General features: G+C 45.6%; 1 protein-coding gene across 2 annotated transcripts in view; it reads right to left on the reverse strand.

The window, feature by feature from the left end:
* The window catches only part of NLGN2 (neuroligin 2), a 77,930-nt gene that overhangs the window by 38,247 nt on the left and 12,028 nt on the right, over positions 1–27,655 (reverse strand). For both annotated transcript variants that reach the window (XM_089481104.1, XM_089481102.1), the window contains exon 2: positions 15,645–16,439. In XM_089481104.1, coding sequence (XP_089337230.1) covers positions 15,645–16,110 — 466 coding nt within the window. In that variant the 5' untranslated portion in view covers positions 16,111–16,439. The remainder of the gene's footprint in view (positions 1–15,644; positions 16,440–27,655) is intronic.

Raw genomic sequence — 27,655 nt, forward strand, 5'->3', positions numbered from 1 at the left:
CAGGACCCCCTGTGGATACCCAAATCCGTGGATGCTCAAGTCCCATTATATACAATGGCATATTAAAATGGTACCCCTTATATAAAATGGCAAAACCAAGGTTCGCTTCTGGGATTTATATGCTTTTAAATATTTTCAAGCCATGGATGGTTGAATCCATGAGTAGGTAGGTCTGACTGTATTAGGAAAAGGATCCTTTTCCTTCCCTTTCCATGCAAACAGGCCCTTTGTGAGCTCTGGAACTCCCTGACACATGAAGCGCTGGAAGGATTAGATTAGGCAGAAGGCTGTAGATGGGATGGAGTGGGACAGATAATCCCAAACCATGACCTGTTCTTTTTTTTACGCACAGCCGGTGGTGCATAAATCCCAGTGAGGAGGTGAGAATTTCAGGAGAGAACAAGAGGAATTAAAAATGCAACGATTCCAGGAATGTCTGCCTGGCTGAGCTCCCTTGGTGAAATCCAGGGCAAACCGCAGAGTCCTTCTCTCTCTCCTCTGTATATTTCTGTCTCGTTCCCTCTTTCTCTCTCTTCCTCTCACTCTCATACACACTCTCTTACATTATGGGGAAACTGGCATTTACAGATTAAGACAGAAGGATTTTTCATGGGCTGGCAACTCGCCCCAGGGGCAGCCATTGCTAAATAAAGAGTCCAATGAGAGGGAGTGAGAAGGAAAAAAGGAGCGTGAGAGAGAGAAAAACAGAGGGGGAGGAAAGAAAGCATGACTATGGATGCCCCATGACCGCTGTGATCTGAATGCCATCTTCTCCCCATTCTGCCAGGTGTAGTTGACTCTTGGAACAACTTGACACATTCAGGTCAGGGAAAGCAGACTCCTTCCTCTAACTCTCTTTTCCATAAAACATATCCAGGGGTAGTTAGCTGCGTTGGCCATAGAGCAAAGGAGAGTATCATCCAAAATCCACAAAACAAGGAGACTTTTATGGCGCCAACCAAAATGCACATTATACAGGTTGCAAGCTTTCGAAGCTCCACCAAAAGGGAAAGGTTTTAAAAATGATGTAGGAGAAAGAAAGAAAGAAAGAAAGAGAGAGAGAGAGAGAGAGAGAGAGAGAGAGAGCCTTAGCCCTGCATTTAGTCCAGATGTTGTCGTTTGTTGTCCTCAGTTCAGGTAGCATGGAAGGGTATTCATGCCTCCTCCTCCTTCAGGCCATAGGGATACTGGGAGATCCCGTCCAGGAAATAAACTTTACATTCTATTTGCAAGACAAAAGGCTATTCCTTTTGAGATCCAGTGTGTCTCCAATCCTTTGTGAGGTTACAAGCCCCTTTGTTAGGAAGAGAACACTGGATTTCTCAGGAAGCCTCCATGCTTTTCCAACAGAAGAACTTTGATTATGGCCCACAGAGGATTGGAGACAAACTGAATCTCAAAAGGCAGTAGCATTTTGTCTTGCAAATGGAATTTAAAGTTTATTTCCTGGACTGAATCTCCCAGTATTCACCAGAAGGAAGAGGGTCCCACCTGCATGAAGACCATCCCAGGCCATCTGAACTAAGGACAACCACGACATCTGGACCAAATGCAGGCCTAGGACTAACATTGTCCATTTTCTCTCTCTCTCCCTCCCTCCTGTATCATTTTAAACTCCTTTACCTGATGAACAAGCCAAGGTAACACTGTTTTATGGATTTTGGATGCTGCTGCAATGTGCATTCTGGTTGGTCCAATAAAACTATCCCTGTTTTGCAGATTTTGGTATGTAGAAAAATCTTGTAGCACCTTTGAGACTAACTAAAGAGAGAAGTTGGCAGCATAATTTTTCCTAGACTTCAGTCTACTTCATCAGATGTATTTGAGGAAATGCATCTGAGGAAATAGATGTAAGTCTATGAAAGCTCATACTGCCAACTTCTCTCTTTAGTTAATCTCAAAGGTACTACAAGATCTCTACATACTGATTCTACAGGGTAACATGGCTAGATCTTTGAATGCTACCATTGTAGATTTTGGTTCCAAGTATACTTTTATGCTTATGCTTGTATTTCTTTTTCCAAATTCCTGCTGGAGGCAGTTCTGGAGATTAACAGGATGAAAGGAAGCAGAAGAGGTGGGAGGGGATGATGGCCTTCCGGTGTCCCCAACAAGGAGAGCAATCCAAGAATGCCACAAGGGAAGATTATACCCACCCTGAACTAATGCACCCAAGAGCCAACCTATTAGGACATGGCCAGGTGCATTGGGATGGAGAAGCACTGTGTAGGACAGGGGTAGGCAACCTGCGGCCCGCGGGCCGGATGTGGCCCGGCAAGGCCTTGGGACCGGCCCCAGCCCAGTCCTGCTGCCGATTCCCGCCGGAGCCTTTGGCCTCTCGCACGAGGGCAAGGGGCCTTTGGCCTATCAGGAGGAGGTGGGCGTGGGGGGCAAGCGGCGGGCAAGAGGGGCAATTGTCTATAGAAGCCTCCGAAACATGCATTTATATTAACATTTTTTTAAAAATCAGCAATAATTTTTGCGTGTCCTCCACTTTTTATATAAAAAGTGCCCTCCATTTGAAAATTTTGTCCTACATTTGTCCTGGTTTATTTATTTATTTAATTTTTTAAATTTTTAAAATTATTTATTTTTTGGCTTCGGCCCCCCAGTTGTCTGAGGGACAGCAACCCGGCCCCCAGCTCAAAAAGGTTGCCTACCCCTGGTGTAGGAGATGCACAAGAGCACTGCCATCAACAGCTGGTTGCATTGGCCATTGTGGGCCCAGTCCATTGAGAAGTTCTCCTGCACATGCCCATTCGTGTGGATAAATAATGCACAATACAGGGTGACCAGATGTCCTAACTGCAAAGGAGGATAAGGCACCACAAAATGTAGGATAGTCAAGAAAAAAATGTAATACGTTACCAAATAAAAGCTTTAAAAAACCACTCATATAAATGTAAATTCATGCTTCTTAGTTATGCTCAAAACATTGTGGAATTCCTCCTGGACAGAAGGTTGAAATGTAGGACATGTCCTGGAAAAGGAGGATGGCTAGTCACAGAAGCACTAGCTCACACCCATCATCCCCTCCATTTGAGCAGGGCATCTGCAGGAGAACTTCTCAAGGGCTCAGGCTTCTATCTACCATGCTTCCAACCTTTCATGGAAACCATCTACATCATATATCTGCAGGTGAAAACCAGGGTGGATACGGCCAAGCATTGCTTCAGAGCATGCTCAAGATGGCAAAAGTTATTAATAGAGAAGAACAGACAGCCTGGCAGAGGCTGCAGGAGTTTGCTTTTGCCTATGCTGACTGGGAAGGGAAAGACTGTGTGTCTCCTTGGCTGAATCTGCACTGCAGAAATAATCCAGTTTGACAGCGCTTTAACTGCCATGGCTCAATGCTATGGAAACCTGGGAACTGTAGTTTGTTATGGCACCAGAGGTCTCTGATAGAGAAGGCTAAGTGTCTCACAAGACTACAGTTCCCAAAACTTCATAGCATTGAGCCATGGCTGTTAAAGTTGGTGCCAAGTGGGATTAATTCTACAGTGCGGATACAGCCCTCCTCTCCTTCCTGAAGAATTAATGGAGGGCAAACTATTTTTGTACTTTGAACAAACTGAAGACAAAGGAGGGAAATGAAGAGAAACCAGGGAAAAAGTGGGATGACAGAGGATTAATTGGGAATAGCCCTGCCCAACTGGGGCAAATGGAGGCTACAGTGTGTTAGGTACTATATGTTCAGTTTAATTGTCCCCTTTTTCTCTTTGCCTTGTCCTCTGTCAAGAATATGGAAATTGTAGTCTAGTCAAAGTGTGATGAATATCCTCTACTAGCTTTTCCTCATTGAACTACATCTCCTAGGCTAGAAGGACATAAATCTCACATCACTTTTGATCCCGTCCGTATAAGAGACAGGGCCCAAAGTTTAATTTTCTAGACCTATTGCAATATTTTCTTGGGATGGGACAGGAAAATGACCTCAAAATGGAGACGGAAATGATATTTATGGTTGTGTATTTCTTTACAGGTCTAAAGATGCTCGTCTGGATGCTCATCAGGAAGAATAACAGGCCAGTGAGAATTTGGTGCAATCTTCTCCCTGTATTCAAACATCCCAAAGTGTTAAAAAGGAATTATTCTGCAGCGAGAAAAATAATTAAGCAAATACATGGGTCCTCTGCCCAGAAAACACTGCCTAAAAACAATCACCTGTTTTCTGTTCAGAAAGGAGTTATTTTTTGTGTATTTTCTTTCACAGAATAATTCTTCTGCAAAACAGAATACTGTGGAGGAGTATTTATATCTTGACCTCCAAACAGAGAAGAAATGAAAATATTCACACACATCTGAGTTGCAGTTTTGACTGACCTTGGCTGAATCTGTAGAATTAATGCAGTTTGACACTGCATTCACTGCCATGGCCCCATGCTATGAAATTCTGGGGATTAGTAGTTTTGCAAGACATTTCACCTTCTCTGTCAGAGGTTTCTGGTGCCACAACAAACTACAAATCCCAGGCTCCCATAAATTGGAGCCATGACAGTTAAAGCAGTGTCAAGCTGTATTAGTTCTGCAGTGTGGCAACATAGGAAGACAAGATCACCTTTTGGTTTCATTCATGTTCTTGGACATGGGAACAGGGGAGGGGGCAATTATTTTGGCCCTTCTGGGGGGGGTTACAGGAAGGAGATGGGATAGCTAAACAGATGCATTTACATATTATTTTCAGGAATGTGGGCCATTTGGGGGTAGGGAGTCATGTGAAAGGGGAATGTTGAGGATTTGTGGGAGATTGCTGCTTTGCTTCAGGGGCCACTAAAATGGGGCCTGGGGGCCACATACGGCCCACTGGACACACTTTTGTCCTTTGCTGGGGGAAGAAGCCAAGTTCCTTGGGCAGCAAAAATTGGGGAGCAGCAGCAGCAGCTTCCAAACTGGTTCCTATGTTTCCAGAGTATCCTGGCCTCAGAGGGATGTCCTATTGAGGATGGAGCAAGCTTGTTTTCTGCTGCTCCAGAGACTAGCAATGGAGCAATGGATTCAAACTACAGGAAAAAAGATTCCACCTCAACATTAGAAAGAACTTAGACAATGGAAGATGCTTCTGCCTTGAAGGGCGGTGGAGTCTCTTTCTTTGGAGGTCTTCAAGCAGAGGCTGGATGGCCATCTGTTGCAGGTGCTTTGGTTCTGTATTCCTGCATGGCAGAAATGGGGTTGGACTGGATGACCCTTGTGGTCTCTTCCAACTCTGATTCTATGATCCCCCATTACCTGGCCCTTAATTTCTATGATGTCCGATTGCGCATCCCACTTCCGCTGCGAATCACTCGCTGTTGCCATGGGGCCACGCATGGCTGAGGTCAAAACAAAGTGTTCAGTCAATGCTGTCATTAGGGAGGTGCAGCGAGTCCAGCCTGCACCGGCTGACACTCCAGAGGTGACAACAGGTGATACCTTCAATGCAGGAGGGCTGAACGTGTGCCCTTCTCAGGTGACACTGTCCACACCAGGTGACACCCTAGTGTAAGGCCACTGCATCCCAGCAACAATCACATGGCTGGGCTCCATGTTCTGACCTCAGTGGAAGCAACTGGAGATAATGGAGGACGTCTGTGCAGACAGTTGCCTTGGTCAGGGTGACCAGACATCCTCCTTTTCCAGGACATGTCCTGCATTACAGCATTCTGTCCAGGAGGAATTCCAAAATGTCCTCCATTCAGGGTGACCAGACATCCTCCTTTTCCAGGACATGTCCTGCATTACAGCATTCTGTCCAAGAAGAATTCCAAAATGTCCTCCATTCAGAGTGACCAGACATCCTCCTTTTCCAGGACATGTCCTGCATTTCAGCCTTCTCTGTCCAGGAGGAATTCCAAAATGTCCTCAATTCAAAGAGACCAGACATCCTCCTTTTCCAGGACATGTCCTGCATTTCAACCTTCTGTCCAGGAGGAATTCCAAAACGTCCTTCATTTTGAGCATGACTAAGAAGCATGGATTCACATTTATATGAGGTTTTTTAAAAGCTTTTACTTGGTCATGTCCTAAGTTTTGCAGCACCTTGTCCTCCTTTGTGGTCATGACTTCTAGTCACCCTGGTCCCAGTGTAGGACCAGTGGGATCCCTGTCTTTCTGGAAGACCCGGAGTAAGAGATAACTAATTTTAACGAGAGCCGATGTGGTGTAATGGGTTGAGTATTAAGACTGTGACTCTGGAGACCAGGGTTCTATTCCCAGCTGGGCCATAGAAACCCAGTGGGTGACCTTGGGCAATAAATCACACTCTCTCAGCCTCAGGAGAACCCCCTCTGAACAAACCTTGCCAAGAAAACTTCATGAGAAGTTTGCCTTAGGGTCGCCATAAGTCACAAACGGCTTGAAGGCACACAGTAACAACAACATAAGTGTGAAATACCCAGGTTCTAGTGCAGAACATGCTGAACATCGTCTGGACTGTTTGCAGCAGAACCGGTGTTTGGGCTGTGCATCATCCAAATGGGGGAAATGAGCCTTTGGGGCCAGGTAGACAAGGCTACGGAGCCTGTTTGCACCCACAGAGACCTTAACTAATCCGCTGAGCTCAGGGATGGTGGAAGAAGATGCTCCATCATCAGCACTGAAGCCAGGATAAAAAGAATATTAAGCATTTATTCATTTCTTGGCCTGAAAAGGGGATTTCTGGTTGCTTGGGAAACCTTGTTGGAAGAACAGAGAGGCTGCCGTAAAGATCTCAGCGCTCCGGTAAGTGTCCATCTGCACAGAAAAAGTCTGGCATTTCTGTGCAGGAAACATGTTTTTGCATGGAAAAGAGTATACTGTATATATTTCCTGTGCAGAAAACACATTCCCTGCAGAGAAATCTTATTTCCTGCCAGTGACCGGCGTCTTTTGTGCAGAAAGAAACAACGTCCGCTACACAGGAAGCGTGTTGTTTGTTTGTTTTCTGCAAAGAAAAACCATGTGCATTTCTCAGCAGATGGATATCTGCCGAAAAATGAACAGCGATTAGGAACGGCACAGAAAGCACTGTACTCTCACATCACTGGGAGAATATGATAGGAATTTTTTGACCTTGTCTGCAAAGAATACCAAGATGTATACTGCTCTGCTGAAGTAAGAGTCAGCTCCCGGTCCTGTCAGCTTCTGCACATGCAATGGAGGAGCAGAGTTACTTTTTGCACTACAGCTCCCAGAATCCTTTGTGAAATGTCCCTCTTTTTTGACTACAACTCTGAATGGAACAGTTTCCAAGCTGTGAGCAGAACAGTGAAATTGGGCTTGTAGTAGAGACAGTGTGGCATAATGGTTTGAGCGTTGGACTATGATTCTAGAGGCTACGGTTCAAATCTCAGCTTGGCCATGAAACCCACTGGATGACTTTGGACAAGTCACACTCTCTCAGCCTCAGAGGAAGGCAATGGCAAACTCCCTCTGAAGAAACTTGCCAAAAACACCCTGTGACAGGTTCATCTTAGGGTCTCCATAAATTGGAAATGACTGGAAGGCACACAACGACTGGGACTTTGGAGACCAGGGTTTGAATCCCAGTTTGGCCATGGAAACCCACTGGGCAACTTTGGACAAGCCATACTCTCTCAGCCTCAAGGGAAGGCAATGGCAAACCTCCTCTGAACAACTTTTCCCAAGAAAAACCCAGGATGGGTTTGCTTTAGGGTCTCCATAAGTAGGAACCGACTTATCTACCCAGACAGCTAGAGGAGCTTTGTTCAAGTGGCAACCCTCCCAAAAATAACTTTTTTCCAAGCCCTGCAGACATGTAAAATCTAAGAACAAAGGCGTCTTTCCACCTTCAGAACTACTGTTTTAACCTATGCAAATTTATGCAGATTCAGGAAGCACTCCTCCTTGGGCTCATTTAAGTGCAAGCTCTGGTCAAACTCAACGGGGCTTAATCCACAGGACTGCTCTGCGAATCAGCTGATTAATTCGATTAATCAACCGGCAGATTCTTTTAATGTGCTGACCGACTTTATGATTCCAATTAAGCCACTTTATAACAACCGTGAGTCATAGGCCAGAGAAGAAATGAAAGATGTGTAGAAGGGAGGGAGAAAGCCGAACAATATTATAGAGAATTGTACATTTTCATCTCAGCTTATCCTTCTAGGAGACCGAGGGGGTTTCGGACAGATCTCTGAGCCGTGTTAATCTGGAGCGGCTATTATCCTGCCTACTCTGGTTAGAGAAGAGGATTTGGGCGAGTGAAGCCCTGAGATATGCACCCGGGGGTCAGTTTTGGGTCCTTGACTCCTCCAGACTCTCCAGACTTCTAAAATAGAGAGCGGTTCAATTGCCCAGCTTGGAAACCACCTAGAATGGCAACTCATCTGGTAAACAGGTCTCCCCTCTGCACTGGAACCCCAGTCTCCAGAGTCATAGCCCAAAGTTCAAACCACTACACCGGATGTAAAACCAGGACACATATGACCAAGTTAATATCAGAATGTGGTTAAAGAAGGCAAAAGTTATTAATGAGATGGAATATGCAATCTAGGAGAGGCTGCAGCATCTTGCTTTTGTCTGAGCTTCCTGGGAAGGGCAAGATTCTGCCCCCTTTGTCTTTCCCTCATCCAGAAATAATTGAATGCAAACAATTTTTCCAGTTTGAACTCACTTTGCAGCAACTGACATAAGCTGGGGACCAAAGGTGAAAGCAGGAGGAGGAAATTAAAACTGGGACGTTTTAAAAAACAGCTGAAAAAGTGGGATGAACACAGGACTTTCTTTGCCAAATTGAGACTGCTGAAGGGTATTGCATTTATTCTTTGCTGCATTTGCATGGCAACTCTTTATCGGCTTATTTCCTTTGGACGCCTGAACTGAATTTCCAAATACTACTCCATGGAAGTTTTACATTATTGCAATGCTAAAAATGTAGGGAATAGAAGAAAAATTTCACAGGGGAGGGAGAATTCCGTTTTAGGAGAGCAATGCCCTCATTTTGACTTCCTTGTCAGCTATATTCCTTTATATCTTTTCCTTCGGCATTTCTGACGGTCCATTTGGGCCACCACGGCATGTCTCGGGTCAGAACACTGTTATCTGTAGTTGTCAGAGAGCGAAGCAGAGGAGGCGTTTGGCTGAGGACCGTGTGTTTGCATGTGTTCCTTCCTTCTGGAAATTAAGCAATCCCTCAGCTGTCTCAACCTCTTAACTTGCATCCAGTCTTGCCTGCATCAGCACAAAACAGCGGGGTGGAAACCCATATGACCCAAGCCTCAGTGCCCACGTTTCCTGCCAGCTTTCTATGGCCAACCTCTCCATGACACACAGAGAGATCTTGCAGCACCTTTGAGACTCTCCGTGACACGTTTGGCCTCATCCTCCTGGCCAGAGGGGTTTGCCAAGGCAAAGAACAAGACCCTGGCAGATGGGGTGGCCAGGCATCCTCCTTCTCCAGGACAATTCAAAAACCGGAGTGTGTCCAAAGGAGGACGACTAAAATGGTGACGGTCTGGAAACCATAGAGCCCTATGAGGAGAGACTAAGGGAGCTGGGGATGTTTAGCCTGGAGAAGAGACGGTTAAGATGTGATATGATAGCCCTCTTTAAATTTCTGAAGGGATGCCATATTGAGGAGGGAGCAAACTTCTTTTCTGCTGCTCCAGAGAATAGGAGATAATGAAGCAATGGATGCAAACTAGAGATTCCAGCTCAACATTAGGAGGAACTTCCTGATAGTAAGCACTGTTTGACAGTGGAACGCACTGTCTTGGAAAATGATGGAGTCCCCTTCTTTGGAGGTCTTTAAACAGAGACTGGATGGCCCTCTGTCAATGGGGATGCTTTGATTAAGAGTTCCTGCATGATAGAAGGGGCTTGGACTGGATGGCCTTTCTTGGGGTTTCTTCCAGATCTATGACTCTTTGATTCTATGTCCAACATTTCAACCTTCTCTCCAGGAGAAATTTCAAAATGTCTCACATTTGGAGCAACGCCAAGAAGCACACATTTTAGATTTATATCAGGGCTTTTATCAGGGCTTGAACACACTTTGCAGCAGCTGATATAAGCTGGGGCCCAAACGTAAAAGCGGGAGAAGGAAATGAAAACAGGGACGTTTTAAAAAGTAGCTGGATAAGTGGGACGAACAGCAGATTATCCAGGCTTTCCTTGCCAAACTGGGGCTGCTGGAATAGAAATGTTAATGCTATATTGCTATGCTATATTGCTTTTATCATCTATTTGGTAATACCCTCCATTTTTCTTGAATGCCCTACATTTTGCAGTGCCTTAGGACATCTGGTCACTCTGCCTGGTGGAGAGACAGCATTCCCTGCCCCTGATTCCAGGAAGACCTGAGCGGTCACCATCAGACAGGTGGATGGAGGAGGAAGAGGATGAAGGGAGCTCCGAAACTGGAATGGATCATTCTTGACAATATGGGAATGGCTGGATCTCTGGAGAGGATCCTTTGGAGGAGTGGGAAAAGCCAGGGATGGGGTACTGGGAGAAAGGGATGAGTGCAAAGGGATATTTCCTATTTGACCCTGGAAACCCACTGGGAGACCGTGGGCAAGTCATCCTCTCTCAGCTTCAGGGGAAGGCAATGGCCAACCTCCTCTGAACAAACCTTGCCAAGAAAAACCCAGAATAGGTTCGCCTTAGGGTTGCCATAATAAGTCAGACAACGACTTGAAGGTCCACAACACACAAGTGGATGGGAGGCCTTTCTGCAGGGAGAGAGGTGGGGAAAAAGAGAGAGCCGCTCAGTTCCTTCCAGCTTTCTCTCTTTGCCCCCAGCTCCAGAGAAGAGGAAAGAGACTCCATTGCCTTGTTTTTCTGCCGACCGTTTTGGGATTTGCTTTTGCTTTTTTTTTTTAATGCAATTTTCCCTTCTCCTTTTTTTTCTCTGTTGCCAAGGCAACTGACTTAGCAATGCTGCAAAAAATATATAAAAGGATGGCAGGGTAGAGAGAGGGCTGGCGATGGTGGGAGGAGGGAGGGAAAAGATGCCCGCCAAGCGATGAGGAAGGCGTGCTTCTCCTCTATCCCAGAGGCCCTTGCGCCTGCTTTTTTTGGGCATAGGGCGATCCTTCACCCACCCACAGGAACACACACAGGCTGGTCCTCTCTCGCCTTAAACACCCCCAAACACCACCACTACCACAGGCATATGCAGCTGATGCTTCCACCATAGGCATGTGCATTTGATCATAGACATATGCATATGATGTTTCCACTATAGAGATCTGCATATGATGGTTCCACTATAGACATATGCATCTGATGCTTCCATCATAGGCATGTGCATTTGATCATAGACATATGCATATGATGTTTCCACTATAGAGATCTGCACACAATGGTTCCACTATAGACATATGCATTTGATGCTTCCATCATAGATATATGCATTTGATGCTTCCATGATAGACATATGCAGATGATACTGCCATTACAGAGATCTGCATATGATGGTTCCACCATAGATATATGCATATGATGCCTCCATCATAGATATATGCATTTGATGCTTCCATCATAGACACATGCATATGCATGGCTGGATGGCCATCTGTTGGGTATGCTTTGATTTGAGAGTTCCTGCATGGCAGGAGGTTGGACTGGATGGCCTTTATGGTCTCTTCCAACTCTATGATTCTATATGATGACTCCATCATAGATATATGCATATGATGCTTCCACCATAATATGCATTTGATGCTTTGCCTGGCTAATTCTCTAAAGCGCCCTGGAACTGAGAATGGGGACACTGTGGCAGTGCTTGGAAACAAGGGAAAGGGCTGAAAAGAGGGGTTGAGATGGCAGAGGAGAACGGGGGCTTAGGAAGAACTTCCTGGCTGTTCAATGGTGGAAGATGCTGCCTTGGAGTGTGGTGGAGTCTCCTTCTTTGGAGGCTTTTAAACAGAGGCTGAATGGCCATCTGTCACAGGGAGGGCTTTGATGATGTATTCCTGCATGGCAGAATGGAGTTGGACTGGATAATCTTTGGGGCCTCTTCCAGCTCTAGGATTTTATGATAGGCTGGTCTATAGAGTCTCTGGGTAGGTAGCCCATCCAGCAGCAGTCTTCCTCCTCCCCACCTGCTGCCTACGTTTTATCATTTCTGGTGGATTCCTGCATGGCAGGGGGTTGGATTGGGAGAATCTTGGGGTTCTTTCCAGCTCTAGGATTCTATGATAAGCGGCCACAGCAAAGGTTTGGGGGGGAAACAGAACCCCTGGGTTCTCCGAAGGGCAGGGCATGGGTAAGGTGGGACTTGGAAAGCAAGAACAGAAAGAGCTATGCAGCTGTTATGTGTCTTCAAGTCATTTCTGACTCACGGCATGAAAAATGTAAGTACAGTGGACCCTTGTTATACGCTGGGGTTTGGTTCCCAGATCCCCCGTGTATAACAAAATCCGTGTATGCTCAAGTCCCATTAAATATAATGACATAGCAAAATGGTGTCCCTTATAAAAAATGGAACATCAAGGTAAATGTACACTTTTTTGGAACATTTTCAAACCGTGTATGCTTGAATCCGTGTATAAAAAGTCCGTGTATAAGAAGGGCCGACTGTATGACCTTAGCAGATCAGGCTGGGTTTTTTTAAACAGAATGAACTGTGAGGGAAAGTCCGAAGGTTTTTAAGAATTAAGGTCCAAAACACACTGCATAAACAATCCAGTCTGAGACCGCTTTAACTGCCCTGGCTCAGTGCTAGGGAATCCTGGGAACTGTAGTCTTGTGAGGAATTCAGCCTCCTCTGCCAAAGAATACTGGAGCCTCACCAAACTATAAATCCCGGTATTCTGTACGATGGTGCCATGGCAGTTAAAGTGGTGTCAAACTGAATTATTTCTACAGTGCAGATACAGCCTCTCTGCTTCCCACAGGTTGCCATCACACATTATCCCTTTCTCTTCCCTCCATGCCCCTTCCAGCCCTGCAACATCCTTTGCTGTAAAATGTTAGGGTAAATGGCATGGGTGGGGATGAAGGAGAAAAGGGTGTTCACGCATTAAAAAGGAGGAAGAAAACAGAAAGAAAGAAAGAAAGAAAGAAAGAAAGAAAGAGCGAGCAGGCAAGGGTCAAAACATCCAGTCAAGAGGCAAAAACAGAGGAAAGGGGAGAATCCTTTACAGCTGGAATAATATTGGGGGGAAGAAGTCGAAGGCTTTAATGGCCAGCATCCATAGTTTTTTTGTGGGTCTTTGGGCTATGTGGCCATGTTGTAGAAGAGTTTATCCCTGACGTTTTGCCAACATGCTAAACCCAAACAAACTATTGGGCTGAAGAGTCAGTCACTGAGATCAGAGCAAATAGGGCAGCAATTGGGGCGAGAATTTGGGAGTGGTGGATTTATACAGTTATGCTGAAACTTCAGAAAATAGCTTTGAGTTTTCACCAGTGTATCCGCACTGCAAAAGTAATCCAGTTTGACACCAGTTTAACTGCCATGGCTCAATGTGATGGAATTTTGGGAATTGCAGATTGTTGTGGCACCACAGAACTATAGAGTTCCATAGCATTCAGCCATGGCAGTTAAAGTGCTGTCAACCTGGGTTATTTCTGCAGCCCAACTGAATCAGGGAAAGGCTCAGAGTTCAGTAGCAAATTATACCAGAGTTTGGAACAGTTACTTTTGTGCATTGCAACCTCCAGAGTTCCCCCTGCAGCCAGTGGCCATGCTGAGGGGAGGGTTATAGGGATTGGTGATGTCCTATAAAACCCTAGCTGTTTTTATGTTGTTAACTGCATTCTGTTCTTTGAACGTGAACTTAGAATTCTTTTAATACCATGAATAATTTATTTCTGTTTCAGGGAAAGGAAAGAGGGATACAAATATCATCATCGTCATCATTATCCAAAGAAACAGTACCCAAAAGATTTTTGTTTTAAAGACTAACAGCCTCGACAGACCAGGGATAAAGACCGCCATCGGGGCAGAGTGGGGTCATTGAATCCGCATGATGCATGGCCTGACTCCGCCTCATGCTGGCGTGATCCCGCGTGCCCCACTGCACGGCAGGCAGCGTCATGGCGCTCCTCTGGCACTGCATCCAGATGATGCAGCACCAAAGGAGCGCCAAAAAGCTGCGGCACCAGTGGCTATGGCGCCCTTTACACGGTGAGGCTTTTTGCAGTTCATTTTTGTGCCGCAGAAAGGCCGCATCAGGGCTGCGGCGTGAGTTTGCGCACGACCCCAGTGCAGTGAAGACAGAGGCAGCTGCAGGCCGCCCCTTAGGGATGGTCTGTTCAGCCCCAAACACCTTCCCTGCTCTGGAGGGCATCTGGGAACTGCAATCCCCAAAAGTAACTTTTCCAAGCTCTGGATTTGCCATGCATGGGATTCTGGGCTTTGGGATTCAAAACCGAATCCTGGAATGGATGCAAGGACAGACCTTTTCCTGCCTGAGACCCCCAAACAGACTCTGCTGGCAAAGATTGCTGTAACTGGTATAAATTGGCTCCTTGTGATCCTAACAGTCCTGCTCAGTGAGTAAGTCTTGGGAAAGACTGCCAAGGTAGGAATGCAACTTTTTGCCTATTTTGCAATTACTGTATCAACTATATCCTATTTGGAAGAACCATAAATTTCCATAGCTTTCTCCCTGCTGCAAGACAAAACAATTATTTAAGTGCAGTTTTTGCTCAGTATTTGCACAATCTTAAGTGCTTCGGGAAATGATTCTCCGCAGAAATCCACATCGGGATTTTGGCACATCATTTTCCCTCCACAAAAACCCCACATGTGTTTCTGCAAATACTGGAACGTGTTTGGGGTTTTTTATTATTATTTTGTGGGTGTGAAAGGTGAAAATTGTTTTTGGTGGAGAAAATACATTTCTGTGTGAACCATCTTGCCCTCCACATGTATTCCTGCACAGAATTTTTTAAACAATCACACACTTCAGGATGTGCAAACACCAAGTGAAAACGGCACACAATTCTTCTTTCTGTGTTATTCTTCCTGTCTCAGTTTCCCGACTGTTGGGAAACCCACCGCCCCCCTTTTTTTTTTGGTCACTGGGGAATGAATAATGATGAATATTCGTCCCATCCCTAGATGGAGGTCTCCCCAGCCCTGCCCTTTAAACACTGCCTCCCCAAGATTCATTATGGCCTCATGTGAGTGTTGCTCACAGCCGGGACTCATCCTGAGTTTTAAAAGTCAGGGGATGATGGGGTTTAGGATAGTCTAGAAAATGGGACCTGTGCTCAGAAGAGGCTTGTGGGCAAAACAGGTGTGCAGTGTTTTGGAGCATTTCTGGTTAGAACAATCGGTGGATGGGTGGGTAGAAAAGGATGTGAGACAGGCCCATTTTTTGAATGAGAAGTCCCTGGGGGGGATTCTGGGACTTCTCATCCAAAAAACGGTAACTCTCAGGGAGTTCTCATCCAAAAGGGTAACGCTCTGGGGAATCTCACCGAAAAATGTTAACTCTAAAAATTTCTCATTCAAGGGTAACAACTATGGGAGTTCTCATCCAAAAAGGGTAATCCTCCCAAGATCCCAAGGTGAGTACTGAAAGCAAGGATGAAAGTTAGGAACTGGGTTTGGCCTGGATTAGAAAAGAATTGCTCTTTTGCAAAACAGGGGTCCTATCCAATGACGCATCACAGAGGAAGGGAATCAAGGGAGGGGGGATGTAAGAAAGCAAGCCCCCCCCAACCCACCCACCCATCTGATCTCTCCTTCCCACCGCTTTGAATCTTACCGTCCTCCATGGGCACATAAATGTTGAGGTAGAGGCAATCTTCACTCTGGTTCTGGACATATCCAGCGACAATTTCTAAGTTGTCGGTGAACCAGACAGGAAGCATGATACCAGGCAGCATGCCGTGGATGTTCTGTGGGCAGACGGGAGCAAAAGCCGTGGCATTGCGCACCTCAGACCAGGAAGCAGGCGCTTCGGGGGGCTGGAAACGCCTCTCCCCCACCGGTGGCGTGGCATAAGGGATGCCCAGGTATTGCACCACCGGGCCAAGGATCTCATTGTTCAGGTCTTTCTTGATCCCCCGGAGCTTCCCGTAATTGGTGGGCACCACAGGGTATTTGTCCTCGGGTTTCTGCCCTGAGAGGGGCAAAGAGCGCAGGGCCAACCCCAAAAGCCAAAAGAAAAGGGCAGAGCCTGTCCGGATGTTCAGCACCCGAAGGACCAAACTCAAAGGTGAGAGAAACATGGCGGCCACTTTTGTATTGCGTGTGTGTGTGTGTGTGTGTGTAGTGTGGGGAGAGGAAAGAATTCTGGGAGAACCAAAGGGAGCAACTTTCTTCACAGGAGGGGAAGAAGCGGAGATGGTCGGCCTGAGTAGCAGCTGAAGAGGAAGAGGAGGAGGAAGAGGAGAAAACAACCAGGAGAGGCTGTGGCTCGAGCAGACGGGACTGGGAAAGCCAGCAGCAGTCTTAGAGGGAAACGCAGAGGGTCACTCCGGCAGAGAGAAGGCATCTGTTGCGTTCCATTGTGGCCCAATAGCGCAAGCACCGTCCCAGCCAGACTGGAGAAATGCACCTACAGGTTAAAAGACAGGAGGAGAGAGAGAGAGAGAGAAGTGAAGGAACGGATCAGAATCAGAGGTGAAAGAGTGAAAAGGGCAGATGAAGGTGAGAAGACGGAGTGAGAGGTTCTGTCCCTGATCCGAGTTAACAATCTTTGGCTTCCCACAAATGGGGAGCATATTAAATATCCCCCTTTTTAATCTCTGCTGGAACACATCCCTCCCGCCCAGCAGCATCCCAAGGGGGGGGGGGTGCAGACTGCACCAGGTGACAATAAAAGAGGGAGACCCCTCAAACATCTGCTTTTTGGCAAAAATGGGCTGTGGCATTAAAACAGGGAAGAGATGGTGTGGGTGGGATGAGGCTCAACGGGGGGAGAACGGAGAGGCCCCAGGTGGCTGCTGTTGTTTTAAAAATTAATTCCATTTTTTAAAAAAAAAATCCATTTTTTAAAATTTTAAAAAAATTAAATTATTTTAAAATTTTATTTAAAACCATCACCCTTGATCGAATGTTCACTTCAATCACATGAAACTATGTACATGTAAATGCACTGAGGCTGTGCGTATGATATTGTCATTCAATGGCATAATTTTAGCAATAGTAATAGCTTCATTTATATACCATTTCATACAGAACTAACAGTGTCTAAGCGGTTTACAACTGTAAGCTAATTGCCCCCAACAAGCTGAGTACTCATTTTAGCCACTTCCTCGGAAGGATGCAAGCCTGAGTCGAGCTTGAGCCCTTTCGCTGGTATGTGACCTTATGGTTTGTGACTGAGTGGCTGCAGTACAGGCATAATTTTAATTTTGCTAGTTGTTTTATGTCACAACTATTACTGTTACAATCAGTGATATGCAGGGATTATGAATAATGTGTAACATTGCTAAAGATGTTGTATGGTGTGGGATGGGTGGAAGTCAGTGGTGCGGTGACACCAACCCTAGTGATGCCACTGCTCCCACCTCATCTGCAAATCGTCTTCTGCACATAAACCCTTCTGAACATTTACACTCATTCACGCTTAAATGTGTGTGGGGGAGATGGGTGGGCAGAAATGCAGGGGAGGGATGAGAGGAGAAAGAGCACTTCTTCACAGGTACGCTCCCCTAAATCAGTCCCTTTAGGGAGAACAAATCCCTTCTGAGCTGAGTGACTCCTCTGCTTCCTTCCACTCCAGTGCTATTCGTCACCCGCCTCTCTCCTTTATAACACACACACACACACACACTTGAGCGATGCTGGCATGAGCTCCATGATGAAACCTGCACGAAACACGTATTTCAACGTTGAGGTTGAAATACAGCTGACACATTTTTGGATACAAGGGGTTGCAACACCACCAGCAAACCAGGCAAAGTGAAGTGAAGCATCTCTTGCATCAGCTCCTCCTCCTCCAAAAAAGATGCTGTTTTTAAAAAAGACCCCAAGGAGCAGCATTCCACCCTCAACACAGTAAGTTTTGTCTTCGGAAGCTAAGCAGGGTCTGTCCTGATTAATACTTGGGTGGGAGACTACCAGGGAAGACCAGGGACCTCCACGGAGCGGGAGAAAACTTCAACGGGAAAAGGGGGAGACATTTTGGCAAGTGCTCAGTCGATGGGTTTTATTTGGGCTTGTTTCAAAATAAAAAATAAAAACTATCTACTGAGGACTTCTGAGACTGTCTCTCTTTTTTTCTCTATGTGTGGAGTCCATTGGGTTCTCCCCAGCATCTTCTTCTTCTTTAGGAAAAAGACTTGCTTGTAGTCTCAAGGAGCCAGTCAGAATTAACAATATAGGACTAGGGTCTGATCTGCACTGAAGAAATGATGCAGTGTGACACCGCTTTAAATGTCATGGCTCCATCCTATGGAAACCTGGGATTTGTAATCTGTTGCATCACCAGAGCTTTCGGACAGAGAAGGCTAAATGCCTCCCAAAGTTACAAATCGCAGAATGTCATGGTATTGAGCCTGGGCAGCTAAAAGTAGTGTCAAACCAATTTAATTCTGCAGTGTAGATGCAGCCTGACTCAGCCTAGAGCCATTTCCCAACTCCCTGTTTCTGGCATCAACAACTAAGCAAGGCTGGGTCAGTATACAGCAAGTTCCTATCTTCCTAATTTTTTTTCATTTCGGAAGCTGAACAGGATTAGGACCAAGTGGTACTTGGATGGGAGGCAGACCCCACCTGGAGGGAAGACTGGGGGTACATCTACACTGTAGAAATAATGCAGGTTGACACCAGTTTGACTGCCATGGCTCCATCCTACAGAATCCTGGGATTTGTAGTTTGGGGAGGCCCCAGCACTCTTTGACAGAGGAAGCTAAAAAGCTTTCAAGACTACAAACCCCAAGATTCCATAGGATGAGTCTACGGCGTCAAACTGCATTATTTCCACTGTGTAGATGCACACTTGGATGGGAGACCAATGAAGTAAAATTGTGTCTCCCAGCCGCACCAGGAGGGATTGTCAGGCCATGCTGGTGAATCAAGGATCCAGCTTTATTTGGAGAAAGAAACACGTTTCTGTCCCATACCTGGACAGGCTAGTATCTGAAAAGAATAGAAACACTAAGCTCCTACATTCTAATATAATTTGCCAAGGTTATTTCTAAGTCACTATTGCAAAGTTTATCTGCTTTGATCTAATTTGGAAAAACGGTATATAAATAAACATTATTATTATTATTATTATTATTATTATTATTATTAAAGCACCCTAAGAAATGGCCATCTAATCTCTGTTTAGAAACATCCAATGTGTCAGGGTCATTATAGGGTTGCCATAACTCAGAAATGGCTTGAAGGCACACAACAACAACATATGAAAGTCCACCACCTTCCAAGGGAGTCCACAGCCAAACAACTGTTACCATCAGGAATTTCTTCCTAGTGCTTATGGCATATGGAATTTCTTTACATGTAATTTTGAATCTGTTGCTTTGGCTCCTACCCTCGGGAGCAGGAGTAAACAGGCTTGCTTGAGAATCCAGCATCATAGGATCAGAGCTGGAAGGGACCTCAAGGGCCATTTAGTCTAATCCTCTGCCTTGCAGCAATATGTAACTAAAGCACTTCTGAAAGATGCCCATCCAAACCATTATAAGAACCTCCAAAGAAGGAAAGTCCACCACAGAGACAATCCATTTCACTGTCAAACAGCTTGTATCATTGGGAATGTCTTTCTAACATTTAGGTGGAATCTCTTTGAATCCATCAGCTTGCATTCTGGTCTCCATCACAGCATAAAACAAGTTTGCTCCATCTTCTACATGGCATCCCTTTGGATATGTAAAGATGGCTGTATCATGTAACATATAACCTTCTGTATCATATAACCTTCTCTTCTCCAAGCTAACAATACCCAGCTCCTTAAGCCATTCCTCATTGGGCTTGGCTTCTAGACCTTTGACCGCTTTGGTCATCCTCTTCTGGACACACTCCAGTTTGTCCACATCCCTCTTGAATTGTAGTGCACAGAACTGGACACAGGATTCCAGGTGACTAAAGCAGAACAGTGTAACATTACTACTTCTTCCCTTGATCTGGATGCTGTATTTTTTAGATGCAGACTAGAATTGCATTATTTGTTTTCCTTCTAGCATGACTCATGCTTAGCTTGTGGTCTACTAAGACCCCCTAGATCCCTTTCACATATAATGTTTTCACATTTAAATGACAGTCCTTCTGGTATTTAAAGAAACACGTAATTTTCTAGCCTTTTCTCCTCTAAGCTGAACAAACCAAAGTCTCTCGGTCATTCCTCATAAAGCTTAGTTTCCAGACCTTTGAACATCTTGGTCACCCTTCTCTGGACGCATTTCAGCTTGTCAATATCCTTCTAAGTTTTGGAGATGCCCAGAATTCTTAGAAACATAGAATCCTAGAGTTGGAAGAGACCTCAATGACAATCCAGTTCAGCTCCCTTCTACATTCAGCCTCTGCTTTAAGACCTCCAAAGAAGGAGACTCCACCACTCTCCGATGGAGAATCTTCCACCGTTGAACAGCATTTACTGTCAGGAAGTATTTCCTAATATTTAGATGGAATCTCTTTTCCTATAGTTTGCATCCCTTGCTCCATGTCCTAGTCTCTGGAGCGGCAGAAAACAAGCTTGCTCCATCCTCAGCATGGTATCCCTTTAAACATTTAAACATGCCTATCATGTCACCCCTTAACCTTTTCTTCCCCAGGCTAAATACCTTCTCTTCCCCAGCTCCCTAAGCTGCTCCTTACAAGGCTTGTTGGTTTCCAGACCATTCACCATTTTGATCACCCTCCTCTGGACATGCTCCAGGTTACCCACATCCTTCTTGAATTATGGTGCCCAAAACTAGACACAATATTATTCCAGGGGAAGTCTGACCAAAGCAGAATTGAGTGGCACTATTACTTTCCTTGATCTAGACACTATGCTCCATTGCTGCAGTCTAGAATCACATTGGATTTTTTAGCTGCCGCATCACACTGCTGACTCATGTTCATCTAACTGGACACAGTATTCCAAGTGGGGTCTGACCAAGGCAGAAGAGCATGGTGCTAAGACCTCCCTTGATCCAGACCCTAGATCTCTGTCACTGTGACCTGGAATTGCAGCGCCTTTTCCCCATGAACCTCAGCCATGGCGCAAAGAACGTATGCGCGACAGATAAATCCCATCCCTGTGAGAGACTGCTCTGTAGAGAAATGCAGCCTCTTCCTCTTCTCCATGGCTCCCAAGTCTTTACGGTACACTCCTCCCCGGTGGATTCTCCCAGGTCTTTAATTAAATAAAACTGGAGTTTTTTGTTTATCATTCACAATGTGGCAATTAGAGGCAGGAACATGTAATTAGTACAAAATTGCGTCTGGGAGAATCCAGAGGCCCAGAGAGGGGAAAATAAGGGGGGTGGCAGAGCTGGAAGAGAACGGCAGAACCCGATTCCTCCCAAAACTGTGAGAATGGATGGCAATAGAAACGGGATGAGAGCTGGGCAGGTAAAACTTTGTGGAGTGATGGAGAAGAAAGGAGAGATGGGATTGGCAGATGGATGGAAGTGCAGAGCACTAGCGCAAGATGGATGGAAGGAGGAGTATTAATAGAGACGGCCATAGAGAGAGAAGAGCGGAAGCCACAGGACGGACTCATGCATGCATGTGAGGAGAAAAGGGGAAGACTATAAAGGAGAAAAGCACGTGCCGAATAAATGAATGGACAAGCAAGGGGGAAAGGCGAAAGGATCTTGTAATGGGGGCAGAGGTGGGATTCACTGCAAGCCCTGGAGACAGGAGGCTAAACGGAGTGCTCTACCCACCGGGCCCCAAGGCAAACGCAGCAAGAACGTCTGGACAATCAGACCCACATTTGCTAATTCCGCAACTCACAGAGACAGAAAGCGCTCAAGGGGTCTCCAAGAAAGAGCAAGCTGTTTTTTTTTACTTGCATCACACTCTCCTAAAGATACACAAGGTCCCATTTCCCACTGTAGAAAATTGTGCTGGGAGGAGGGAGACTGGTTGGTGGCTTTGGTTTGTTGGTTTTCAAGGGACAAATTCAGGCTAAGAAGATGGGCCTCCTCAGCCTGGAGAAGCCACTTGCTTGGGCTACAACTACCAGGATCTCCCAGCCGGGCGATTTTGGGATCCTTTTGTCCAACAAAATAACACTTCCAAGTTCTACCTGCAACATTTTGTAGCAACGCATATGTGTGCCAGTCAGGGTTTAGGAAAAGGCTTAGTATGCCAGCGTGAAATTTTTCTCCACCTGGCCCAGCACAAAAATAATGACCACGGAAGAACTACTTGAATTCATCCTTGATAATGACAAACTAGAAATCGTCAAAAGATTTCCCTTACCTTGGATCAAACATTGATTAGAACAGAGACTGTAGTCATGAAATCAGAAGAAGACTAGGACTGAGAAGGGCAGCTATGAAAGAACTAGACAAGATCTTAAGGTGCAAAGATATACAGCTGAACATTAAAGTTAAAATTGTCCAAGCCACAGAAGTGAGAGCTTGTGAAGAAAACGGAAAGGAAGAAAATCAATTTGTTTGAGATGCGGTGCTGGGAAAGAGTGCAGAGGATACTGTGGATGGCCATGAAGACAAACAAATGTCATATCGAAGATGAACTGAAAATGGAGCAACTTTGTTTTCTTCAGCTCCAGAGAACAGGACCCAGAACAATGGATTCAAACTGCAGGAAAAGAGATTCCACCTGAAGATTAGGAATAACTTCCTGATGTTAAAAGCTGCTCAGCAGTGGAAGACACTGCTCCTCGGAGGGTGGTAGTGCCTCATTCCTTGGAGGTGTTGAAAGAGAGGCTGGATCTGTCACAGTGTTGTCCTGCATGGCTGAAGAAGGTTGGGTTTGATGGCCCCTGGGGGTTTCTTCCAACTCTGTGATTCAATGAAATGGGTCCTAAAACAGATCAAGCCTGAACTCTCCCTGTAAGCCAAGATGATTAAACTGAGGCTGTTTTACTTTGGACGCATCATGAGAAGACACAACTCATTAGAAAAGACAAGAATGCTGAGGAAGGCAGAAGGCAGTAGAATGATAGAGTTATAGAGTTGGAAGAGACCCCAAGGACCATCCAGTCCAACCCCATTCTGCCATGCAGGAACTCTCAATCAAAGCATCCCTGACAGTTGGCCATCCAGCCTCTGTTTAAAGGCCTCCAAAGAGGAAGACTCCAGCACTCTCCAAGAGAATGTGTTCCACTGTCAAACAGCCCTTACTGTCAGGAAGATCCTCCTAATGTTAAGGTGGACTCTCTTTTCTAGTAGCTTGCATCCATTACTCCGGATCCTGTTCTCTGGAGCCGCAGAAAAGAAGCTTGCTCCCTCTTCAACATGACATCCCTTCAAATACTTAAACAGGGCTATCATATCACCTCTTAACCTTCTCTTCTCCAGGCTAAACAGACCCAGCTCCCTAAGTTTTTGCTCATAGGGTTTTATGATTTCCAGACCCTTCACCATTTCAGTCGCCCTGCTCTGGACACAGTTCCAGAAGGAGAGGAAGACCCCATACCAGATGGATAGACTCAATTTTGTCTATTTTGTATGAATGTACAGGACCTGAGCAGAGCAGTGAAGGACAGGGAGTCTTAGAGATGTTTCATCCACAGGGCCACCATGAGTCAAGGCTGAGGGGTGTTAACAGCAACACAACAAGCCCAGCCCAGTGTGCTCTGAGCGGCAGCAGTTCTCAGGGGTCACCATGTAGATCAGTGGTGTCACCAGGACTGGTGTCACTCTAGTGCGGTAACCCATGCAGTCACCCCCGGGCTTCCTGGCACACACCCCAGCTGCCCCCCTCCACCAGCCAGGCCACCTGCCATCCATCATCTGTATCAACTGCTGCTGAGTATGTGGTGCTGCTGCCTCCCAGCAGCCTTTTCTGAGTGCAGCAGGGCTGCTGGGCAAGCAAGAAAGGGAGGTGGCTCTCCTTCCCACCTGGCCATCAGCTGGGTCAGACCTGGATGGCAGCATCCCACCCATGACTGCTTTTTTTCTGGGTCTGAGTAAGAGCAGTTTGACTGGCCGCCTTGAGTCCCTATATTGGGAGAAAGGCAGGATATAAGAAAATAAAATAAATAATAACCTGGCAGGGCAGGTGGGCAAGCAAAAAAGGGAGGCAACTACTCTGTAACTTACACTTTCTGTCTGTGCCAGGAGAACAAGTGGGTCCTTCATGTAGTGATAACCCTTTGTTATAGAACTAGGCTGCATCAGTAGAAGTATAGTGTCAAGGGAAGTAATAGTGCCCCTCTATATTGCTTTGGTCAGGCCTCACCTGGAATATTGTGTCCAGTTCTGGGAACCGCAATTCAAAAGGCTGTTGAGAAAGTGGAGTGTGTCCAAAGGAGGGCGACTAAAATGGTGAAGGGTCTGGAAACCATGAATCCCCATGAGGAACAACTTTGGGAGCTGGGGATGTTTAGCCTGGAGAAGAGAAGGTTAAGAGGTGATATGATAGCCCTGTTTAAATACTTGAAAAAATGTCATATTGAGGAGGGAGCAAGCTTGTTTTCTGATGCTCCGGAGAACAGGACCCAGAACAATGGATGCAAGCTCCAGGAAAAGAGATTCCACCTCAACATTAGGAAGAATCTCCTGATGGGAAGGGCTGTTTGACTATGGAAGACGCTCCCTTGGAAAGCGGTGGAGTCTCCTTCTTTGGAGGTTTTTAAACAGAAGCTGGGAAGAATGGGGTTGGACTGGATGGCCCTTGTGGTCTCTTCCAACTCTAAAATTCTATCTCCTTAGTCAGAGTAAAGCTTTTCTTTAAAGTACTCTGCCTCCTTGCACTCCTCTTCACCTGCCTTATCTTGGCTAGTTCCTGACTGGGTTTACAAACACCAGTGGAATCCCTGGGTTTTGATTTTAAATGAAAAGGTGGTCTCAAGGGGTCCCATCCAGTTCAGCAGGTGTGGAGGGGGGCCATAGAGAACCTTCAGAGGAGAGGGACCCGCTTGCATATAAATTCCTCCAAAGAACAACACCTTGAGAAAATGGAAGCCTGTGAGTAACACCCTCATTTTAAAACCACCACCACCCCTGCAATATGCTTTTGCTTTGATGGTATATTCCTGCATGGTAGGATAGGGTTGGTCTGGATGCCCTTGAGGTTTCTTCTAACTCAATGATTCCTACTAGAAAGGCCCCTTCCCCACCACCACTCCCTTCTCCTTTGTGTCATGTCTTTTTAGATTGTAAGTCTAAGGGCAGGGAACCGTCCAATTAAAAAGATTGTATGTACAGCGCTGTGTAAATTTACAGCGTTTTATAAATAAAGGTTAATAATAATAATAATAATAATAATAATAATAATAATAATAATATGACTACCTCTGAGGTTTCACCCAGCGCAGTCCTCACTGTGAACACCCTTCTAATGATGCTCCTGATGTAGAGAAAGTTTCCTTTTGTATCACCTGCTGTCCGATCTCTGTCTGTTTTTTAAAACCTGCAAACACTGATGGAGGCAGGAAGATATACACTCACTTTCCTGGCATGGTCTCTTAAGAACCACCATTCCCAGAATTCTTTGTTTTTGGCACAAAAACAGTCAATAGAAAGGACAATGTAATGTAATAACTGAGGGCCTTGCTACCCAGGAAAGTGTGATGAGCCAGTGCTGACCATTAGAAACCCAATTCTTGGAAAGTCTTGGAAAGTTAACTTTTGGGGCCCTCAATTCCCAGAAACTCTAGCCAGCATGGCACTAGGGGATGCTGGGAGTTGTTATTCCAGCACCACCATCATTCTGTGAATCCTAAATGGTCAGGAACACTCATATGAGTCCCAGTCCTGGGAAAAGAGCGGGAAATAAATAAATATCAGAGATAGCGGCAGCCAGCGCTGATTACTTCGTTGGAACTACAGCTCCCAGCCAGCAGAGTCACTGGAGAATTCTGGGAGTTGTAAGGCCCCCATTCTGGGGAATGTTTTTCTAAGTTCTACATGGGACATAGAAAGGACAGGAGGGAAATGGCTGCCCCATAGCATTCAAACCACAGCACACACCCCACTTTGCAAAATGTTTGCAAGTTCCAGTGAGTCTTGGACCCTGTTTTAGACTTACAACATCCAACCCTGAAACACATCAAGCAACAAAGGAAAAATCCATTGCCTCTGAGAATGCACAGAGCAAACTTCTCTCTCAACTGCTTTGATATGATTTTTTTCAACCACCAGTTGAGAAGGTTTACACCTTTTCTCCTTGGGAAGGTCAGGCCAGTGTGTTTGCCCACAAATTCTGGAGTGGACTGGAACAAAAACTCAAATCATACGGTCCCTATAGATATTGTTTCATTACTATCTACTACCAATCTACTACCAGCATTTTCCACTACAAATATTGCTATATTACTACTACCACCATTGATAAATACACCAGGTTGCAGCACACAGGAAGGTAAGCCTCACAAGCTGCTGGGAGAGGTTAGCAAAAACACTCTTCCAAAAAAATCCTTAATACGCAGGAAATACAAAAGTGAGGTTGCCCGATTGTGCCGGGTACTAGAAACATCAGTAGGCTACCAAACATGGCGTCCATAATTCCTAAGGAGCAAAAGGTGGCATGCAGGGCTCCTCTCTATTTGATTTTCACCACAGTTATGCTTTTATTCTTCATACTATGTTTTAAATTGTTTTGAAATTTAGCCTTTTTATAGAGCTGACCGTTTAAACGTTTTAAGCTTTGGTACAAATAGCTTGTCTCTGTACATTGTTTTAGTGTGTTATAGGCTGTCTCACAATTGGGACGCAAATGAAATAAGTAAATAAATATAAATTAATATAGTTATAAAAGAAATGACAGTCCTATAAGGTAGGCTAGGCTTTGATCCTGGAACTAACCCAAGGGCTAAGTACTGTAGTCATGCAGCTGGTCACACAGCAGCTCTTACCATCAGGAGCTTCTTCCTAAGGTTTAGGCGGAAGCATGTGAAAACAAATGGATGGGTGGAGCGTTAGACAAGGAGGATGGCAGGATCAGAAGGGATCCCCAAAGGTCACCTAGTCCAACCCGCTGTCAGTGCAAGAATCCATTGTATTCGGACACAGTGTGAGCATTAACCAGTGAGCGTGCCAGAGTCTCCTTCGATCTCAGATAGGACAAGCAGCAATTTGGCAAGAGAAGGGCAGCATAGCTGGAACAAGGCCTGCTGGGTCTTTCAGGATCAGGTGAGAAGAACCCTGCAGGGTTGAACCACAGTTCTGCCACATCTCGCACTCTTTCCCCACACCAGCCAACTTGAGAGGTACAAACAGGGAAATAAAAAACCACATGGTAAAGGATATATATTCCCTTCTAGAATCACAGAACCCTAGAACTGTAAGAATCATAGAATCATAGAGTAATAGAGTTGGAAGAGACTGCAAGGGCCATCCAGTCCAATCCCCTGCCATGCAGGAAATCCAAATCAAAGCATCTCCGACAGATGGCCATCCAGGCCATCCACTATAACCTGCTTCGGCCATGCAATTGGTTGACCGGCCGAACCCAAAGGGTGTTCAACAATGGCACCTTTTCATCCTGGAGAGAAGTAACCAGTGGTGGTCCACAGGGCTCTGTCCTGGGCCCAGTACTGTTCAACATCTTTATCAATGACTTGGAGGAAAAAATTGGGGGAATACTTATCAAATTTGCAGATGACACCAAATTAGGAGGAATAGCTAATACTCCAGAGGACAGGATCAAAATTCAAAATGACCTGAATAGACTAGAAAGCTGGGCCAAAAGCTAACA

The sequence above is a fragment of the Sceloporus occidentalis genome, unplaced genomic scaffold, assembly GCF_023333645.1.
Source record: "Sceloporus occidentalis isolate IW3139 unplaced genomic scaffold, rSceOcc1.0.p SCAF_14, whole genome shotgun sequence".
Lineage (NCBI taxonomy): Eukaryota > Metazoa > Chordata > Lepidosauria > Squamata > Phrynosomatidae > Sceloporus > Sceloporus occidentalis.